The sequence below is a fragment of the Pogona vitticeps genome, chromosome 5, assembly GCF_051106095.1.
Source record: "Pogona vitticeps strain Pit_001003342236 chromosome 5, PviZW2.1, whole genome shotgun sequence".
NCBI classification, from domain to species: Eukaryota; Metazoa; Chordata; class Lepidosauria; order Squamata; family Agamidae; genus Pogona; species Pogona vitticeps.
The window spans coordinates 68,943,136-68,963,553 of record NC_135787.1 but is presented as its reverse complement, the minus strand read 5'-3'; the positions used below and the strand labels follow the sequence as shown (position 1 = coordinate 68,963,553).

Below are 20,418 nucleotides of genomic sequence, written 5' to 3'. Positions count from 1 at the left end.
TTATTGATACATAATAACCAAAATACTTTTGTTTAGCCAAGCGAAATCATAACTTTTGGTTTGTTCTTCCCTACCAAATGTCCCTACTGCAATTCTTGGGGCACATAGAAGCGTACATCAAGCCAGTATGTGTACGCTCCCAAGAAATATGTCAGGGATGGTTTGTTTACTGAGGAGGAATGGATGGAAAGTTAGAATTTGGCTTAATGCTAAGCAACAGGAATTTGGTAAATACTGTGCATGCCATGTCCAAAAATACATAAGGGAGAAGGTTGTGAAAAGACAGAGGTGAGTGAACAAAGTATTTCATGAAAACCATTTTTTCTTTACAGTTGATAAGCTCTATGAGCTCAGTAGCAGAGCACTGTCTCCCCTCCTTACTACGCACCTTGTTTGATTGGTACAGACGTCAAAATGGAACTGAAGATGAATCCTACGAGTACAGGCCTCGGTCCAGCACAAAATCTAAGGGGTGAGTGAGTATGTGTCATTAGTCACTATGTTAAGATATTTTGATTTGTTGTCTTAAATGTACCACTTCAATAATTTACCATTTAGCAAAAATAACTTAATACCCCCCTGGCCTCAATCTGTGTTGTGCTGAGTCTCTCCAGTCTATTAAGCTATCATTGAATCCACAAATCTGTATAAATGAATCTACAGCAATCATCCTGTTGTGTGGCTCTGCCTGTGCAGTGGGAATGATGTCATTGACAGCAGCAAATTGCTGCTGATTAAAGACAACCTTTTCCTTTTCTGAGGTTCATATGGTTCACTTGCAATGAGATGAAGTCATGTGCATATAGCAATTGGATAAGGAGATTTTTAACCTGTGGCACCCTGATGCCATTCCAGTTGTGCAGGTAGACTGCATTCAACAGAATTTTGGCCCACAACAACTAGTGAATGCATGAGATCAAATACTTGGGTCTAGAAAGAGGATTGATAAAAAGTTGAACAAGATTGATGTGAAACAGATTATATGTAGAGTGGACAAATTTGTATCTCTTTAGATGATAGCTGACCCAAACAAATTAGAAATTCTACCCAAGAACCTTCTTTTAATACATAAAAATTGATAGTAAAGACTCATCAGCTGCTGACATTGACAGGAAGAAAATTAAGAGAGTTCTAACTGCAGCTATTGAGGGGCAGTCTCACAAGGAACATAATGCCCTGTTGCAGTTGAGTGTAATTCCTGACATTCCTTCTAAAATAATGGGAATTCTCCTATATTTGATTTGCTATGAGTCTCCCCCCTCTTTTTAAATTTTATTTTTATTTTTTATTTTTTGCTATTTTGAGATGCTGAAGAGAATGCAGAATTACAGGGTTTTGAGTGAAATGGGTGAACTGAAAATGGTTGTTCTTTATGCCCTTGACTATAGAAAAGGAAAAATGTAATTCATGTGTATGAATTTGTGTTTTAAGAAATAATCTTATAAATTGTTAAATGTATTTGCTGTTTGTGTTTGTTTCAGGGATGACCAGCAACGTGAGAGGGATTATCTACTTGAAAGGAGAGACTTAGCTGTAGATTTTATTTTTTGTTTAGTTTTAGTAGAAGTTCTAAAACAGGTAAGCTCTTCAGTTTCTGCAAGTTGTATCTTATTTCTAATAAATGTTATGCTTTTAATTGTTTAAATGATTGAATTGTTATGTAAGCTGTTTAACTGCTTATATGGTAAACTGAGGCCTGCATAAGCAGAAAATCTATTATATTCAGTCTTTCAAAAACCCTGTGGATTATGAACATGGAATATTGTTTCTGTGTCTCCAGTTCAAAATGCCAAGAATTGTTCCAATGTTGCCTTGCAATATTATACCTGCATTAACAGGGAAAAATAAAAAAAGAACATCAGGCTTTACATAGCAAAGGCCAGTTTGAATGTTAATGATAACAGAGTCAAGATCTATGGTAGTATTATTCCTTGTGCTCATTATGTTTCAAAAAAGAGATATCAAGCAAGGCAAAGTCCCAGAACATGGCTCTTCCCCCCCTCAGTTAACCATTTCTCACTGAAACAGAAAGTAATTGTCATGGATTTCAACAAGTTCTCTAGCTTTAGTGCTTGGGCACAAAGAACTACAAATGTCTGGAAGAAATGTGGGCTTTCAGTTGAGTATGGAAAGTATTGGATTAGTGTTCCTTAAGGAGTAACATGAATTCCAGGTGTTTCCATCTGATGCCACCCCTGAGCATTGCACTCCTGGTTGTTTAGAAGAATGTCACAGATTCCTGTTATTGTCAAGTTGCTTTCTGACTTACAGCAAGATTTTGAGGTATGTGAAATGTTCAAGCAGTAAGTAGTTTACCATTGCCACCAGTGAGTTTCCATGACCATTTGGGGATTTGAAGCAAGGTCACCTGCATCAAACCCAACACTCCATACACTACAACAGTGGTCCCCAACCTTGCGCCTCCAGATGTTCTTGGACTATACCTCCCAGAAGCCTACACCACCACCTCTTCTGGCCAGGATTTCTGGGAGTTGAAGTCCAAGAACTTCTGGAGGCCCAAGGTTGGGGACCACTGCACTAAAACACACTTGTTCTCTTTCATGTGGCATTTAGGTCAACTTTTTAAAAATTAAACAGTGGGGCACAGTGCATCTAGATTTAGCTAAAGAAGGGATATGGATATTTGTTGCAAAATCTTCTGGCTTTAAATTATTCTCAGGTACGTGCAGTGTTAGACTTTCTTTGTGAAGGATGTCTGCTGGGTCTTTGCTAGAACCTTTAGGAAGAAAGTAGGACTGAATCCGGGTTATCTGAGATTTTTTTGCATTGCAGAATCCCTGTTCATGTAGATATCAGTGTTGCATCTCCAGCTTTGCCAAAATACAATTTGCTCTTCCATCACAAGATCCATAGAGCAGCAAATAATGTCAGCTGTTCCCTTGGCCTACTCCTAATGCAGGCATTTATAAATCACCATTTGTGTTTGGGACATTAATGGCATTTCAAGTTAAAAAAATACATATAGTAGCAATAGCTGCCAAAGCCAGCGAAGAGAAGAAGGGATCTCCATGGAGATGGGAACAAGGAAGACTTTGGTTCTCTGAATCTGCAAAGTCAAGAAACTGAAATCTGAAATCAAAGCCAGCCCATTTCATGCCCGCCTTTATTTAAGTTAAGAGCAATGACAATTGTTTTGTGTCTGGGTTAGAAGTGGTTAACTGATAAAAGAAATCATCTGGGCTCTGGGATTTTTGCGTGCTTGGTGTTACTTTGTGAATGATACTGAGCATAAGACTGTATTGATTGCTGACTGATGTCGTCAACATTCAGGCCGACTTTTGCTATGTAAATCATTTTTCTTGCTGGTTGTCTAGATATGATATTGCAGGGCATTTTGAACCATTTCTTCATCTTTTTAGTTGGAGATACAATGTATAGCGGATAGAGTGATAGTCTAGGACTCAGGAGACCTGTGTTAATATCACTGTTGGCCATAGAATATCACTGTGGAGTGGCAGTAATAAAGCCACTCCTTGAATATCTCATATACCTTGAAAACTCTATTAGGGTATGTTGGATGCAACTTGAGAGCATGTAATAATAAATTAAAAAGTAATCATGTTGCCCCTTCTTTATAATGTCATCCATGAGAAATATTTATAGGGGAAAGTGATCAGATTCATCCAAATTCTATCTACCCCCATAGACTATGGAACCAACTCTGCAAGGCAAATCATAAAAACATTTTTGCTGCATGGTGTGATTGCAGAATCACTGCATAGGAAGTGATAGCTAGTTCTAGATGTGAGTTAAAGTGCAGTCCACAAGTTGCTTAAACATACTCCTTGAGTGTCTCATCTTTCCATAATAAAGACTTTGTCCCACCAGCCCTCATTCAGCAACAAATTCCATGTGACTTACTTCACTCAGAGATTTTCATACCAAAGCCAAGCCCTCAGTTGGAGGAGACATGATTCCTTCCACCCCTCCTCGGCTCAGGGAGCTGAATTGCTGAGGAGGGCGAACAAGCAAGCCTATCTGCAATCTTTGCTTCTCAAACTTTGCCAGTTTCAGCAGAGAGATGAGATGGGGTGGAGGCTGCAGCAGAGGGAACTTTGCAGGCATCAGTGCTCCTTCTTAGGCCTTTTGTCAGCATGATATGTTCCAACTTGGTTTAGAATCTTTAAGTTCCAGCTTGTTTCCAACAGTTAGTACATGGTTTAAGTTTAAACAAAATAAACCTCAGTTGCCTTCCCATTGGAAAAAAAGACACCAATTTCAGATATTTAACTATTTATGTCTAACTGTTACTGTTTATCTCTCTGACTATGTTACAGATACCTGTTCATCCAGTGCCTGACCCTTTAGTTCATGAAGTTCTAAATTTGGCTTTTAAGCACTTTAAACACAAGGAAGGGTAAGTACATTAAAAAAAAATCAAATGTAACTGTTCTTTAAAAGTTCTTAGGGGATAGTGATAACTAATAGTCGAAATAAAATATGCTTCTTCACATCTTGAGGATTGGGGGTTTGGTTTTGATTAATTGCCAGTTTTTAAAATTGCATTTTAAAAGGAAAATTAGGAGCATAGAAACATAGGAGGCTATGTTACATGGAATCATACTAGTAAGTCTATCTAGTATTGCTAACTCTGACTAGCAGTGGTTCTCCTGAGTTTTGGTATAATTTTTCCATCCAAGGAGATTGCTGGTGGTCTCCCATTCAGGTAGTAATCAGATGTAACCCTGCTTAGCTTCCAACATGAGGTGAGATTTCTATGTTCAAGGTGGTGTGCTATTTTCAAGATTAAAATTGCAATCTGTGTTTGTCTGCTCAGAAGTTAAGTCCCATTTCGTATTGTTGGACATTCTTCCATGGAAATGTTGCAACCCAAAAATGTCTTAGTCTTAAGAAATGTGAAATTAAAAAATTGAGTTGTTGTGTCTTAAATTAACTTATTTGTAATAATATGTGTATTAGCTTGCAGACATTTTTCTTGCTTTATAATAAGATCTTTTTCTGACCATGTTCTATTCCATTGATATAAACAGTTGAATCCCGAAAGAGAGTCTCCTTAAAATTAGTGTAACTGAACAATGTGATAAAGCTCCTTCATGTAAGATAATTCCATTTAAGTAACACTTGTGTGAATTTGGGCATTTGCTAGTGCAGGATGTTTTCACACTGTAAAGCTTAAACACATGGGTTCTGTGACACCTGTACACATTATCAAATATGACTGTTAGCTCAGAACCAGTCATTTTATTGACAGCATAAAAGAATTCAATTGTAAATTTAAAATCAAACCTTAAAATCAAACCTTTTTGGAGATTGACCTCCAATTCCTTATGTTCAAATTTTGATTCCTTCTTGTAAATGGTGTATTTATTATAAGCATGCATAGCATCATGTCAATCAAGGATGTAACTGAGTAATAATAATGATGTGCTATTGTTTTGTGCATTTTGTGTTACAGGTATTCAGGAACCAACACTGGCAATGTGCATATTATTGCAGATTTATATGCAGAAGTGATAGGGGTTCTTGCACAGTCAAAGTAAGCTGTTTGTTTTTATACTGGCTTGCACAGTTTGGACATTTCTTCTTTAAATTAGTTTATATGTAAACATGTACGAACAGTCATGCAGGGAATGTACATAATTTCTTTAACATTTAAGAATTCATCATCCTTCAGTGTTTCATTGCCATTCCATTAAATAAATAACCACAGAAGCATCAGCCTTGCACATTTCAATATATCTGTGTCTTTATACAATTGCTTCCCTCATATTTTTATTGGAGAAAAATAGTTTTGTGTGAACTGACCTTGCTAAAGGTAGAACTGAATATTTAGAACCCACTGAAATCATCATGATGTGGAATACTGCTTGAAATGGAAAATACAGTAGGACCCCCTTATCCATGGGATCAGTATCTGCTGATTTACTGATACACATTTTGAAAATACTAAAAATATTAAAAGAAAAAATCCAGAAAAAAAATATTTTACATGCATTACCAGAACTGGCCATAGAGGGAGCCAGGGAGTATGATGAAGAATATATAGCATGGTCTCAGTCTGCTTAAGCCTTCAGACTGAGACCACGCTGTATATTCTTCATAGCATTTGGGCAATGCAGTACAAAAAAGAATATCATCATGATGATATTCTTAAGGCCTTAAGGCCTCTCCACTTTCAAGCATTTTCCCAGGAGGTGACAGGTAGCAGTGGCTCCTCCTCCTGCTGCCTGTTGGTTTACCCGGAAGTTAAAAAAAAAGAAAACAGTATGAGGGTTTGAAAACGTCAGCCCGGAGATCGTGGCACGAAGTGGGACAGGGCAACATTTAGGGCCAGGTGGCTTTGGCAAACAGCTCAGCATGCAGCTCAGCAGCCCTCCTGAGGCAGGACAGTGCCAGCCTCTGTGTTTAGCTCTCCCTTTATGTAAACATGGGGTTTGTGTGGATCAGAGGGAGGGCCAGGGTCCCTTTGGGCTCCTTTGTCCCAAGGACTTACCTTCACTTTCCAGATTGTTGGTGAGGGTGGGGAGAGCATTTGCTATAATCCGTATTTTTTTCAGCATCCGTTGGAGTGTTTTTGGAACCTATCCCCCGCAGATACGGGGGTCCTACTGTATGCGATTAAAGGGGCACATGTGAAGGGCCCATTGTGTCATATTCTTTTTTGTATTGCATTGCCCAAATGGCCCAAGGTTATTTAGGTAGATTAGAAATCCATCTCTTTAATAAAATTTTTAACTGGGAAAACTTCTTTGGAAAAATTATGGGATTTTCCTAATGGCTGCAATGTTTCTTTTTTATTATTTAGGTTTCAGGCTGTTCGAAAGAAATTTGTCACAGAATTAAAGGAACTGCGGCAAAAAGAACAGAGTCCTCATGTGGTACAAAGCATCATCAGTTTAATTATGGGGATGAAGTTTTTCAGAGTAAAAATGTATCCTGTAGAAGATTTTGAAGCATCATTTCAGTTTATGCAGGTAAATGATCTTGTTGCTGGAAACTGCCCAGAGTAGTGGTATGTGTCATAGAAATATAATACATGCATTCATGCATACATACTTTGTTTACTTTAAATCTGCCAGTATGCTTGATGTTGTTGTACAAGGCACAAGGGTATGACTCCTTGTTCCCTGCTCTTGAGTAGCTTAAAATCTAAAATTATACATATGAGAAACAGAGGAGAGAGAAGAAGGGAAGGCAGCAATAAGTAGAGGAATGTGTGATTTGTTTTTGTGTAACTATGGGCTCATGTGCTGTAAAGTGTAGGAACTAGGAGGCTGAGCCATAAGTCATAGAAAAATCTTGTGAGGATCTGAAGTAAGAGAAGTAGTATCCTAAAAATAATAAGGGAGGCATTTCCAAAGCTATGGGGAAGCAAAAGAGAAAGGTTAGGATTCTTTTAAAGTACAAGGAAACTTATGGATGGCTGAGGTTGGTGGAGGTGACAGAATCAATGTGGATCAAAGGAATGGATTAGAATACAAATCCATATAAAGTACAGGCAGGATAATGGAGAGCACTGAAGACAAGAAAAAACTTATCCTGGATATCATATTGAAATGGTATCAGGATAGGGATATTCGGAGATGGACCATATCACACCCACCATGATTAAATGAGGACGTATCTAGTTAACCATAATTTCCCATTGTTTCTCAACTGGGAAAGTACCATTTTAAGGTTGAGAAACAGCTAGAGTTTGAAACCAACTTAAAAATTCATTTTGAGCTCTTAGCTGGTTCCAGGATCTCAAAGCAAGAAATGGTAGATTGAAGTTAATTAGAGACTCTCTGATTTGATTGCTGTATGGTGTGAAGGGTTGTATACCTGGGCAAAATAAGTATCTCATTTTAATAAAAAGCTAAAAGCATGCTGCTTATATACCGCCCTGTAGTGCTTCAAGCACTCTGTGGGCGGTTTACAAGTTAATTACGCAGACTACACATTGCTGCCACCCCCCGCAAGCTGGGGTTATGACTGAATTATGACTGCTGAAACATGGGTGTTGCCATGTATATTGTTTGCCAAGTTGCTGATGTTGATCTTTATACAAGATTTTAAAAGCCAGGCAACTAAATTCATTTGAAACCAGGCCTTTCAGAGTAATATCTTTGCACTCAGAGAAGTGTTTACATTGGTTTGTGATCTTTAAAAAAAATTAACAAAATCTGTTGACTGAATATTGTTAGTTTCAACATTGATGATATGCCTCTTTCCTTAATAGAAATTTCTAGCAGCAGTAATTGTGTTACATTTGTTACAGCAAAAATAACAGTGAGTCACTGGGCACCTGGCAGACTAACGAATTTTATTTGGCATACGTTCTTGTGGCTTCTTCGTTTACTTCTGAAGAAGAGAGATAAAGTCCACAAAAGCTTAAGCTAAATAAAAGTTGCTAACTTTCAAAGAGCTAAACGATTCTTAGTTACCTGTCCTTTACTGTACATGCATTCTACTTAGGCAGGTGAAATCTGTTATCTTTAGTTTTATAAATAAATGAATAATACAATGGCTTTCATATTCTTTATTTACTACTAGCAGTTCTATTGAATGCATTTGGGTGATATGACAAGCCTGGAAATCACAAACATTCCTGACTGGTCCCATTTGCAGTGCAGTGGAAGCAGCTAAACAACCTGTAAAGCTTTGTTTCATGGTATTCATCATGTCATGTGAACATAGGGACATGTGTTATTCTGGTTTATTTCTTTCTCAACAAACCACGAATGGAATGCATGATTTGTTTGTGGATTCCGTCTCTGGCTTGTCAGAAGAAAAACAAAGCAGAGCAGCAATTTTGTCTAGATTCACAGGAAAGTGTCATGGCTTGCTTAGCCATTCCTGCTGCAAACAGGAATGGATGGGCATCAGTCAGAGGCATGCTATTTGTTCATGGTAACTGTGCCCACTGTTAAAATTAGTAAAGCTGTTGTGTTTATATATGATGTAAAACTAAGGATTTTCAGAGCCTGAGCAAAAATATCTGCTTGATGAAAATTAGAAGAAAGAAGGAGAAACTGAGGAATTAGTCACATAGTCCTGGAATTGTTTTCTGAGATATACTGTACACTTAAATGAGCTTCATGGATAGTCATCTTACACCAATTCAGATTATTATTTAGTCTCTTTTTCAATATTAGCTATAGTGCCTGACAGACCAGGAATTGGATTTGAGTCTCTTTTTTTGCATGCTGTGTATGTGCTCCTAATATTGAGCTATATCCCATCCTATGAAGTAGCATAAGGAGGCTGTTACACCCCATATCTATGTAGGAGCCTCAAGCCAGGCTCAGGTGATGCAACTGAAACACGTTGGAGCAGAAAGATCAGTATATATTAAAAGGCAAATGTTTTGATTTCTCCTATTTGAAAGTCTATTTTTCGCAGTTATGAACATTGCAGACTAAATATATTTTCCAAGTTTATTTTAGCTCTGATTCTGGCATTTTTTTGTTGCCTGTAATTGGTGTCTTTGTTGCAACTTTAGGCATATTTATGGCTCATGTCACTAAAGAAGATGCTGTACAACAACAAAACTGACAACTGTTTTCTTACAGGAATGTGCACAGTACTTCTTGGAAGTGAAAGATAAAGACATAAAACACTCACTTGCTGGTTTGTTTGTAGAAATTCTCATCCCTGTCGCTGCTGTAAGTTAAAATGTCATTCTTCCACAGAAGGTGTGGGAATGGGGAGGTATTTCCTTATCCCAGTGGAATATGGTTTCAGAAAAAGGAAGTTGATTTCTTTGGCATATTGTTTTTGAGGATGTTTTCAGCCTTCCTGTGCCTCTAACCAAAACTTAGTTCTGTGGCATAGTTAAAATCCTTTTAAAAAAACAGAACACCTTGCTGTCTATTCTACAAATTATGTTGTTATCTGCTGTTAAGTTGCTTCTGATTTATGATGACCCTATGTATTAATGACCTCCAGAAAGTTCTATTGTCAACATCCCTGCTCACTTCTTGCAGACTCAAGCCTTTAGTTTCCTTGATTGAGCCAATCCATCTCTTACTTGGTCTTCCTCTTTTCCTGTCACCTTCAACTTTCCCTAGCATTACTGCCTTTTCCAAAGAATCATGTCTTCTCATAATGTGCCCAAAATGTGAGTCTCATTTCACTCACTTTTGCCACAAAGGAGAGTTCATACTTGATTTGATCTAGAGTTACTTGCCTATCTGGTGGCTTATGATATCTACAAAGCTCTCCTCCAACAGCACATTTTAAATGAATTAATTTTTTTCTTGTCAACTTTCTTCACTGTCAATTTTTCACGTCTGTACATAGTAATTGTGAATACAATTGTGTAGGTGATCTTTGCCTTGTTCGGCAATGACCCATCCTTGCAATTTTTAAATTACTTCTTAGCTGCCTTCCAATTCTCAGGGTTTTTTTAAAAATGTCCAATATTGGTATTGAATATTAATTTGTTTTAACCTTTGACTTGGTTAAAACCAAGATCATTACGTAGCATACACATTTTTACCTGTTTTATACCCTTATTTAAGTATAATGACCTGTTCAGAAGTTGCTGGCAACTAAGTTCAACCCAGTGAGAATCTTTGATGTGAATGGAGATCTTGCCATGGAGAGGAAGGAGCACCTAATCCATGCTATACTGTATATGGCCTGGATAGCAAGAATTAAAAACTATTATTTCCAGTTGTTACTCAGCGCTGTTGGGTGGATAATGGATTTAAATAAGTGCACTACAATATGGATAAGATAACTTTGTCCTTCTTTCCTATAACTTCCCCCTTGCCATCACTGTGAATGGTCTGAACTTAGCATATTCACCTTTTTCCTCAATTAATCAATGCCTCAGCAGTACTCAGGGTTATCTTATTTTACAGTAGCTCCAAATTAGTGGTGCTGGAGGAGACTCGTCCTCTGGACTGCAAAGTGAACAAACCTATCCATTTTGAAGGAAATCAACCCTGAGTGCTCACTGGAAGGACAGATCCTGAAGCTGAGGCTCCAATACTTTGGCCATCTCATGAGAAGAGAAGACTCCCTGGAAAAGACCCTGGTGTTGGGAAAGTGTGAAGGCAAGAGGAGAAGGGGATGAGAGAGGTCGAGATGGTTGGAGAGTGTCATTGAAGCTACCAACATGAATTTGACCCAGCTCCGGGATACAGTGGAAGACAGGAGGTCCTGGTGTGCTCTGGTCCATGGGGTCACAAAGAGTTGGACACGACTTAACGACTAAACAACAACAACAACAAAATAAGCTAAATAGCTACAATTTGCAGGTTTGGCGGTTGTAGGTTTTTTGGGCTCTTTGGCCGTGTTTTGGAGGTTTTTCTTCCTAGTGTTTTGCTGGTCTCTCTGGCCGGCATTTTTAGAGGATGGGAGTTAGAACTCTGTGTGTGTTCTGGTGTAGTTTGTGGGATAGTTGACACATTAGGAAGAAAAACCTCCAGAACATGGCCAAACAGCCTGAAAAAGCTACAACCATCGGAACCCGGCCGTGAAAGCCTTTGAGAATACAATTTGCAGGTTTGATTACCATTGTGCTACAAGACTAATTGGAGACTAATTCCATTTGAGCAGTAGGACTTAAATGAAATAAAATGAAGTGTTTGATTCCCAGAGTCTTATCATTTTGCACTTTTGAATGACTTCACTTGTGTCTTTCCCCTCATTTTAAAAAAAGGTTTATCTGTCATATTTGTTATCTTTTAACTAGGCTGTTAAAAATGAAGTGAATGTGCCCTGTCTGAAAAACTTTGTGGAGATGCTTTACCAGACTACCTTTGAGCTGAGCTCAAGAAAGAAGCATTCATTGGTATTTAAGAAGTATTTATTATTTATTCATTTTAATATTTAGGACAGAATAAAGTTAATGCATGCAATTCAGCAGAGTAATTAGTCACAAAACAGAACGATCCTCTTTAAGCCTGGGGAGTTGAATAATTGAACTTGAAACCTGTAATTTTTTTAACTAGTAAGCTAATATAATTAACAAGCTAGCTTTATCCCACTGCAGGAAAATCTTTATTTTGTGGGCTGATAGTAGCAGCTAAAACTCTTTCAGTTGATTGGTAGTTGCATATGGACATTTGAGCCATAATCATATTAGAATTCTATGAGTGCAGTAGAGGAATCATAGTTTTCACAACTAAGTGACAAGGTACCAGATATATGCTAGTCACACAACTAGTCACACTCCTGCTGCTGGCACAAGGCAGGCCTCTTATCAATTAGTTATGGCAGCATATATGATTTCTCCTATATACATACAGAATCCTCCTCTGCCTCCTGCTGCCTTTGGCCTTGGTGTAAAGAGCAAGGCAGTAAACGGAAATCACATTTTGGCATGTGCTCTTATTTTCTGCACTTGTTCTGATAGGTTCTTTTTCAAGTCCTACTATCATTTAGACATTAGGCAGGACAAAGTTTTCTTATGACCAGAATAGGGGTGCTCCTCCCCTGAGATACTAGATTGAGACATCCTATGCCTGGTCAATGCATCGCCCATGGGCAGGAGGTGACAAGAAGGGACCTTGTCAGTTGTGGTACTCCGCATCTGGAATACCTTTCCCAGGGAAACGTATCTGATGTAACCTGCTTTTAGATGTTGGGGAAACAGGGTGCTCCCCGACCCTGGCTTTCAAGCAGATATATAATTTCAGTTGTTTGGATGGAAGGTGCTTGTTTTTCTACTTCTTATTAAATTTTTCATTGCTCTGCTACTCGCTTTTTTACAGTTGTTCAATATTTCATTTTGAAATTTTATTGTATAGTTGCTAGCCACCATATGAGCTTTCTGGTGCAAGGAAGTATGTGGTTGTTTAACTGCTCTTCCTACATATGAGAATGAGCAGACATCATGTATGAGTGCTACTTGTCTACAGTCATACAGGGTTACTTATTGGTCCCTGGATTTACAAGGGCATGCCGATTAGTTCTGTGAGTCCCAACAGAAAAGAAAAAATCTATGTGGTCCTTGAACACAATTAAAAGACAAGGGTGGGTGGTATTCTTATTACACCACTAAAATCTCACAAACAGAATCTAGCATTTGACTCTTGCAGGAGGGAGCCTTCATCATTGATCATCTTTATAATTTTCATTGACCATGTGTCCTGGTCCTATGATTGAACGATTTAACCATTCTTTCTGCCATTAAAATAATTGGTGTTGATGGAGTTGGAGTCTTTTAAAAGACAGAGCTTTTAAGACTCCAGGCCTAATTCCTTAACTGTCATTGTTCACATGTAGCAATAAGTCAGAAAATCTGGATTTTTAAACCAAAATGTGCAGGGGCTGTATGCTCAGGCTGCTTTGCTCTTACTTGAGTAGTTTGGTAGAAAAACCAGAAAAGGTGGCTTGCTGTTATGTTTGAACCCAGAGGGATAATTTATTACAGCCAACTTGGAGCAACAAGTCCTGATTTGAAGTGATCACAGATTGTCCACAGAAGAATAAAAGTTTACAGCCAGCTTCTGAGCTTAACTTCTTTGACCATAAGAAACTATGTTCTGGGGAATGGATATGACACTAAACTAGCTGTTTCTGGTTTATTAGCTTATGTAACTAGAAGGAGCAAAGAAGGAGTAAATGTGTTATTTGAATCCATATAGAACTTGTGTGCATTATAGTTGACTTGTTATGTTCTGACATTACAATAAACTGTCCTGTGTGAAATCCTTTCAGTTTTTCTAAAAGATAGATTTAATGTTGCTTTTCCTTTCTCATAGGCTTTGTATCCACTGATCACCTGTTTATTGTGTGTCAGTCAGAAGCAGTTTTTTTTAAATAACTGGCATATCTTCCTGCAGAATTGTCTATCCCATTTAAAGGTAAGGGTTATTTCAGACCAAAATATAACAAGGTTAGATTTCTTATTTAACTTTTGGTCCTTATCTTACAAAAGCTTGCTCTATCCAGTGTTTATTTTAATAATTTTAAACATACAGAAACGATAGACAAAGTCATACTTCTGGTGGTATTCAGCTCCATTTTCCCATGGCAGCCAGAAGAATCAACATGCCTAAGATTAGAAGTCTTTCCCTCCTTCCTTCCTTGAGTGCCCTGTATGATAGAGGACCATAGGAAGGAAAAACACCCACCTCCTTTGTGCTTATACAAAGGCATTTCATGGTTATTTTGTGAACAGAATAATAATATATATTATAATAATCTTGGAACTGCAGAGTTGGAAGGGACCCTATAGATCATTAAGTACGGTGTCAAAGAGGTACAGTGAGGAATCCAACTCCCAACCTCTGGCCCTGCAGCCAGATGCTAAACCAGCTGTTCATAATGCTAACATCTGAGTTCAGGAATAAGAGTTTGTTTTCCAGAGTAATCTTGCCTTCCCTCATGATTTCAGTATGTTTAGGGAGTGGTGCAGATGGGGAAATGCCATTGCATAATATACAAATATAGCCCCAGAACTTTGTTTATGGTATTATCCTGCCACAGTTGGGCACTCTTTATTTCAGTGGGATAGCCAAAAATACATTTTTGCACTCTTTTACGGTATTAAAGGGATTTTAATCCTTTCTAATGATGTGGCTTGATTTTGCTTATAGTTATTGTAGATATCTTGGTTTTCGTTCATTTCTGAATGCATCTGTTCCTTCTGTAAGGCTGTAGTGTTATGCTGTAGTTATACTGGAAATTGTGTAATAGGCTTCTGTTGATGGTATATTGGTGCTAAGTTGGTGCATGGTTTTTGGTCATGTTACAGTAGAAATCATGTTTTGCTAATGCTCATCTTGGCCTTCTTTGTTACTATTTCAAAATTCTTCATGTAGCTTAAGTCATCAGATCTATTGTGAAAAGAACAAAAACACCAGCTGGGTATTTATTGTAGACTGTGTTTTTCCCCTTTTCATGTTATATTTTTCCTAGGTTTTTGTTTATTTTTAACCCATTGGCAGCTCTTTTGCATTGTCCACCTTTTATTTGTCTGTGTCTACTGCCCTTGAAGCTTTCTCTGATTAGAATATTGAGGGGTTTACTGATGCCTCTTTGAATTTTTAAAATAAATTTTATACTGCTGGCAATGGATACATAAACACTTCCATTGCCAGGGGCTAATTAATCATTGTACAGCATGTATTATATATTTTAATATAGTTTTCTTGTCCATTAATAACTTAACATTTTATCACGGGGCTCTATTCAGTAGAAATATTTTAAATCACTTGTACTGTTTCAGATTTTCTCTTCTGAAAAATCTTTCAGACTAGGATTGATGCCTATGTTTGTGATTTATTCAATAATACATGAAGACTTTAAAACATTTAGGAATCGTTGTTGACCAAATCCTGATATTAATTCATACAGTGGTGCCTCTACTTACGAACTTAATCCGTCCCTGATTTGTAAGTCGAATCAGCATTTCCCATAGGAATGCATTGAAAACTGATTCATCCGTTCCAGCTTTTTTTGTTTGTATGTAGAGGTGCCTTTTTTAAGTTGACACATTAGTTCCCATAGGAACTAATGGAAAACTGGTTACTCTGTCTACCACTAGGGGCAGCATTTTTTTTAACCTAAGATGACTTAGGTTAAAAAAAGAGCAGGAAAGGAGGGAGGGAGAGAACAATTGGGAACAATTTTACACCAACACATTTTAAACCAAACACCTTTTGAACCAAACCAAGCACCTTTTAAATAAAACAGATTTTAAACCAAACCAAGCACCTGGGGAGCAGAGAGAGAGAGAGAGAGAGAGAGAGAGAAGACGGGAGGGGGGGAGACTTGAGTCTAAACTCCATTTTAGAGCAAACCAGCCGCACAGACCCTTGCAGAAAGGGTCTGCAAGACCCATCAGAGCACAGAAACATAACCCCCCACCTAGCCCAAACCCAAGCTGCAAGGGAAGCATGCAGGAACCATTGCAAATGCACAGAAAACAAATGGAGCAGATCAGAAATGCACAGAGAACAAAGGGACAAGGTTGGAAATGCACAGAAATCAAAGGAAAAAACAAAGGGAAGCATGCAGGAACTATTGCAAAAACAAATGGAGCAGATCAGAAATGCACAGAGAACAAAGCAAAAAGCATGCAAGACACATCGAAAATGGGGGAAACCCCCCAAAAAGCAACCAAAACCCCCAAGTTCCATTGGAAATGGGGGGAACCCCAAAAAACAAACAACCCCCAAGACCACAGCTGTGATACAAGGATATCTGCAAGCAGGATCTAAAGGCCTTAGGAATGGACCTCAACAGATGGAAAACCTTGACATCTGAGCATTCAGCCTGGAGGTAGGCGTTACAGCATGACCTCTCCCATTTTCAAGAGACACTTGGCCAGCAGGCCGAGGCAAAGAGGCAGTGCCGAAATCAGCAAAATCAGGGAGCTGGACAGGGGACAGATTGTATTTGTCTTTAATGTGGAAGGGATTGTCACTCTCAAATTGGCCTTCTCAGCCACACTAGACGCTGTTCCAAGACCTCTATTCAGAGCACATTACCATAGTTTATCAAGACTGAAGAATGCTTAATCTCCCAACATGTAAGAGCTTTTAAAGAAGGATAATAATTAATTGCATTTTTCAGGATGATATACCTCCCACTCTCCCTCTTTTATAGGGGAAAGGAGTGGGATTTGGCGCTGAGGAGTAGGCACTTGCTTGCCTACATAGAAAGTGGGAGATCCAGTAAAATGTACAGAATTATTGTATTTTAATACAATAGATTAATTTGACTGCACCTTTTTATGTCCTACTTTTCAATCAGAATTGTACTCAAGGTGGACAGTGATGATAATAGTGCAGTATGATTGTTAATAACATATATCAACTAAATATTGTTTAAGATTACAGTTCCTCTTACAGCATTAGGGGAGTTTGTGACAGACTAGGAAAGGTTGAAGGCAAGAATATAATGGTAAAACATAGCTGAGAGTGTAATCCCATACATGGCTCCTGAGAAGTAAGTCTCATTGAGTTCAGTGAGGCTTTCTCCCCCCCAAAATAGGCATATTATTGTAATATGATGTGTTGATCTGGGGGGCAGAATATAGGCAGCTTTTATTCTTCATTCATTTTTGGCAGCAGTTTTAGAGAAGAAAGGGTTTCTTTTAGATGCAGAGATAGGAAAATACATTTTGTGTGTGATATTTCATTTATATTTCACACCAAAAGTATGCCCATTGTATGTTGAATTAGAATTATAAAAGCTAATAATATAGCTGGTTATAGAATGTATAAAATCTCTGGTGACCTTCTGGACTGGGATCCAATTAGCTAACCTGAATACCTGGAGATATTTTTAACTTATTATGTTTGAACAGAAGATTTTTGTTTAACTACTTCTGAAATTCTCCACTTTCAAAAATAGGTTTGCCCTGCAGCTGCTGCTGCAGAATTGCTTTCTGTGCAGAAACATCTTTGAAACTAGATGAAACTACAGTGAAATAGAGCATGAGCCATGCTGGTTTTGTAGGGATGCAAATAAACCCTTGCCCCCATGTCCCAGCTTCACCTAGAAAACAGGTAGACATTTCCATGTTTATACTGAACATCTGCAGCAGTGCTTACAAGATTGCTCTACGGACGTATTTGGAGATTAGTAGCAGAACATGCTTACAAGCACTGTTGACCTGTCCACCTCCTCTGTGGTGGAGCTTTCCTGCATGCCACAGTCCTCACCTTTGAGCCCTATCTGGATTCAGACCAAAATTTCTGAAAAAGGTTCAGTTGATTTCTGGACTCAAGCAATTAAAATTATGACTTTAACATAGTTTAGCCTCAGGTTTAGTGTGTTATTAAATTTTATTGCCAAAAAAACATAGTAAATGCTAGGAGATGTAACTGACAAGGCAGGATACAGCCAAACAGATTTTGCAAAAGTATGTTTCTGCTGGATAAAGCCCTTAATAAACAGCTTTCTGTTTGTGCTTTTTATTTTTTCATCTAACATGCATGTGCTTCCCATTCTCATGTTTGTTATGTTTTGCTGTCTTGCATTGCTTTATTTAGATGCCATCTAACAACAGTATCAGAAAACAAATAGAAACTCTTCAGGTGAGTTAATATGTTGTAAAAGCAAAGTAAGAAATAGCTATGTGTCTCGTTTTTCTGTTGATTGTTGCATTGTGTGTCCTGTTTCGTTCTATAAGAGCAGCAGTTAGACTGTGAAACATAAGAGTAGTCTAAAAGGTATCTTGCAAGTAATTTTGTACCAACTGATAGAAAAAAAAGTTGCATACACGACATCGTATAAAGCAAAGTAATTCCTGCATTAGTGTGCTTCTTCACTCCGGGAACTTCTATTTATTAAGTATCATAATTTGCATAAAGATAAGATTTTGGCCAAAGAGGCGTTGAGTAGCTTATCTTGTCTACACATTCCACACTTGTGCACAGAGAACTAACAGAACAATGCATAAAGAACTGTGCAATATTATGCCAAACACCACAGAACAATACTTAATTATGCCACAAGATAGAGCTCTAAAACTAGAAAATCCCCACATATTAGCGCTTTAATATTTCACAGCTTTGGATTTTATAACTGGGGATGGGCTACAGAATAATATATTTTCAGCAACAGACTCTACAGTGTTCATGTTGTAGATTGTTTCAGGTCATAGCAGGATTATATTTGCAACTAGTTTATTGAAGCAATTATAGCACTTTGGTTAAAACATAACATGTGGCTATCTCTTTCCTTTATGAAGAAATTTCAGAGAACGTCCTCATAATGTCAGTGTCAAGTTAATTAATTCTAACACTTATAAATTACTTACAAAGCGCCTTATCATTTTCAAAACTTGAGGCAGAATTCTTAGAAGTTCTTACAGCAGGATAATAACAAGCATGAGTTATACATTTGTCCTGTGTGAAACTATAGATTCACCATATGTTTTGTTTCAGTAGGTCACGACTATAATTCATGGGGTTTGATCTGCTCAAGCAGATGCACCCGGTGCTAAGGGACATTGTAGAGCAGTGGTCCCCAACTTTGGGCCTCCAGATGTTCTTGGACTACAACTCCCAGAAGCCTTCACCACCACCTCTGATGGCCAGGATTTCTGGGAGTTGAAGTCCAAGAACATCTGGAGGCCCGAGGTTGGGGACCAGTGTTATAGAGAATGAGGAACAACCTGCTTGCTATCCATATTCTCAGCATTCCTATTTTATCTCTTTAATGTGACAGTGACCTCTTACTTGGGTTGAACTAAGCATTTTATTGACAGCCAAGTCCTTTAAAAAACCTAGAATGATAAAGGGTTCCTGTTATGTCTTGATTTATTGTAAATGAGCAATGGTTTCAGCATACCAACCATTCAGTCCTCCCTTCATGTGAGCAGGTAAAACTAATAAGATTTACTGTGACTTCTGAACCCTAAGTCCTCTTCTTTTGTTCCTAACCAACCCAAGATTTGGGAGCAACAAATCAGGATGCTGTATTTGGCTGTCAAATAGTATACAGTATATTTTGCTAATGTATAGGCTTTGTGACTACCATTTACAGTAAATTAGTACTGTATAATGGGTGAAATAAAAACACCTGTACATACAGGGCTTGCTTTAATTTCAAAAGAATGAAATAAAACATTTCATGTATAGTAATGTGAAAGCTGCTTGGGACTTCTTGGGGTTGACTGAAAATACGTAACAAGACATCAAGGTGTGAATTGCATGGAAGACTGAACAATATTAGCTTTCTGAGTTCTTTTGTCTAGTCCTCAGTATCAGTGACGGTTTTGATTTTGAGTTTAGAAGCTACTATTCCTCTTACAGGAAGCAAATGCCTTGCTTGTTGGTTTGCATGTCATTCATTTGAATCAATTTTACAGTAAAGTAATAGCAGTTGCTTTAACTTATTTTTTTATAGAAGTCAAACCAGAATAGAAACACTGTAACAGAAATCCTTCTTTGCATAAAAGGACCTGGTGCTCTTAAGGACCTGACGAACTTGAGGAGAAATATAAAAGGAGAAAATAAGCACCCTTCTGTGTTGACTGAGTACTAGGGGAAATCTTACTTGTTTTCATTTGAGTTCCACAAACACATAGGTGTTTCATAATACCCTAACTGTAATTTTTTCTGAAGTTTTGGCCTGATCCCCCCCTCCCACATGAATAGAAAGATGGAAAGCCCCTTTTCAGTATTTTCTATCAGAGAAATTAAAGAATTTCATTTATTTTAATGGGATCCAAGTAACTTAGGATGTAACTGATGATTGTCATATATGGTATGTACTAGTAGAGGATGCTCACCACAAGCATATTTTCAGTAATTAGTGAACAAGGAAGCAGGGTTTCCTTAATGATATGAACGAGTTTGTTTTGCGATAGCAAAATGAACACTGAGATCTTGTGCTGTTGCCTGAGATGTTAGAAAATGTAAACAAAATATAAATGTTGAAATATGTGAATCAGTTCTGTCCACTGGAATTTATCAAAAGAGGTGTCTCACAAATAATCATCACTGTGTGAAATGCAGCACCTGCAGCCCACATCTACAG

The 20,418-nt window shown here is 37.9% G+C and overlaps 1 protein-coding gene across 9 annotated transcripts in view; it reads left to right on the top strand.

Annotated features, from left to right (window-relative positions):
* FRYL (FRY like transcription coactivator) overlaps positions 1-20,418 on the top strand; it is a 233,791-nt gene that overhangs the window by 94,485 nt on the left and 118,888 nt on the right. For 5 of the 9 annotated variants that reach the window (XM_078394667.1, XM_078394666.1, XM_073001273.2 and 2 more), the window contains 9 exons: positions 333-472; positions 1,482-1,578; positions 4,299-4,378; positions 5,438-5,518; positions 6,788-6,956; positions 9,537-9,629; positions 11,669-11,767; positions 13,683-13,784; positions 17,925-17,969. In XM_078394667.1, coding sequence (XP_078250793.1) covers positions 333-472; positions 1,482-1,578; positions 4,299-4,378; positions 5,438-5,518; positions 6,788-6,956; positions 9,537-9,629; positions 11,669-11,767; positions 13,683-13,784; positions 17,925-17,969 — 906 coding nt within the window. The remainder of the gene's footprint in view (positions 1-332; positions 473-1,481; positions 1,579-4,298; positions 4,379-5,437; positions 5,519-6,787; positions 6,957-9,536; positions 9,630-11,668; positions 11,768-13,682; positions 13,785-17,924; positions 17,970-20,418) is intronic. The other 4 variants (XM_078394668.1, XM_073001278.2, XM_073001275.2 and 1 more) reach the window with 1 other exon arrangement.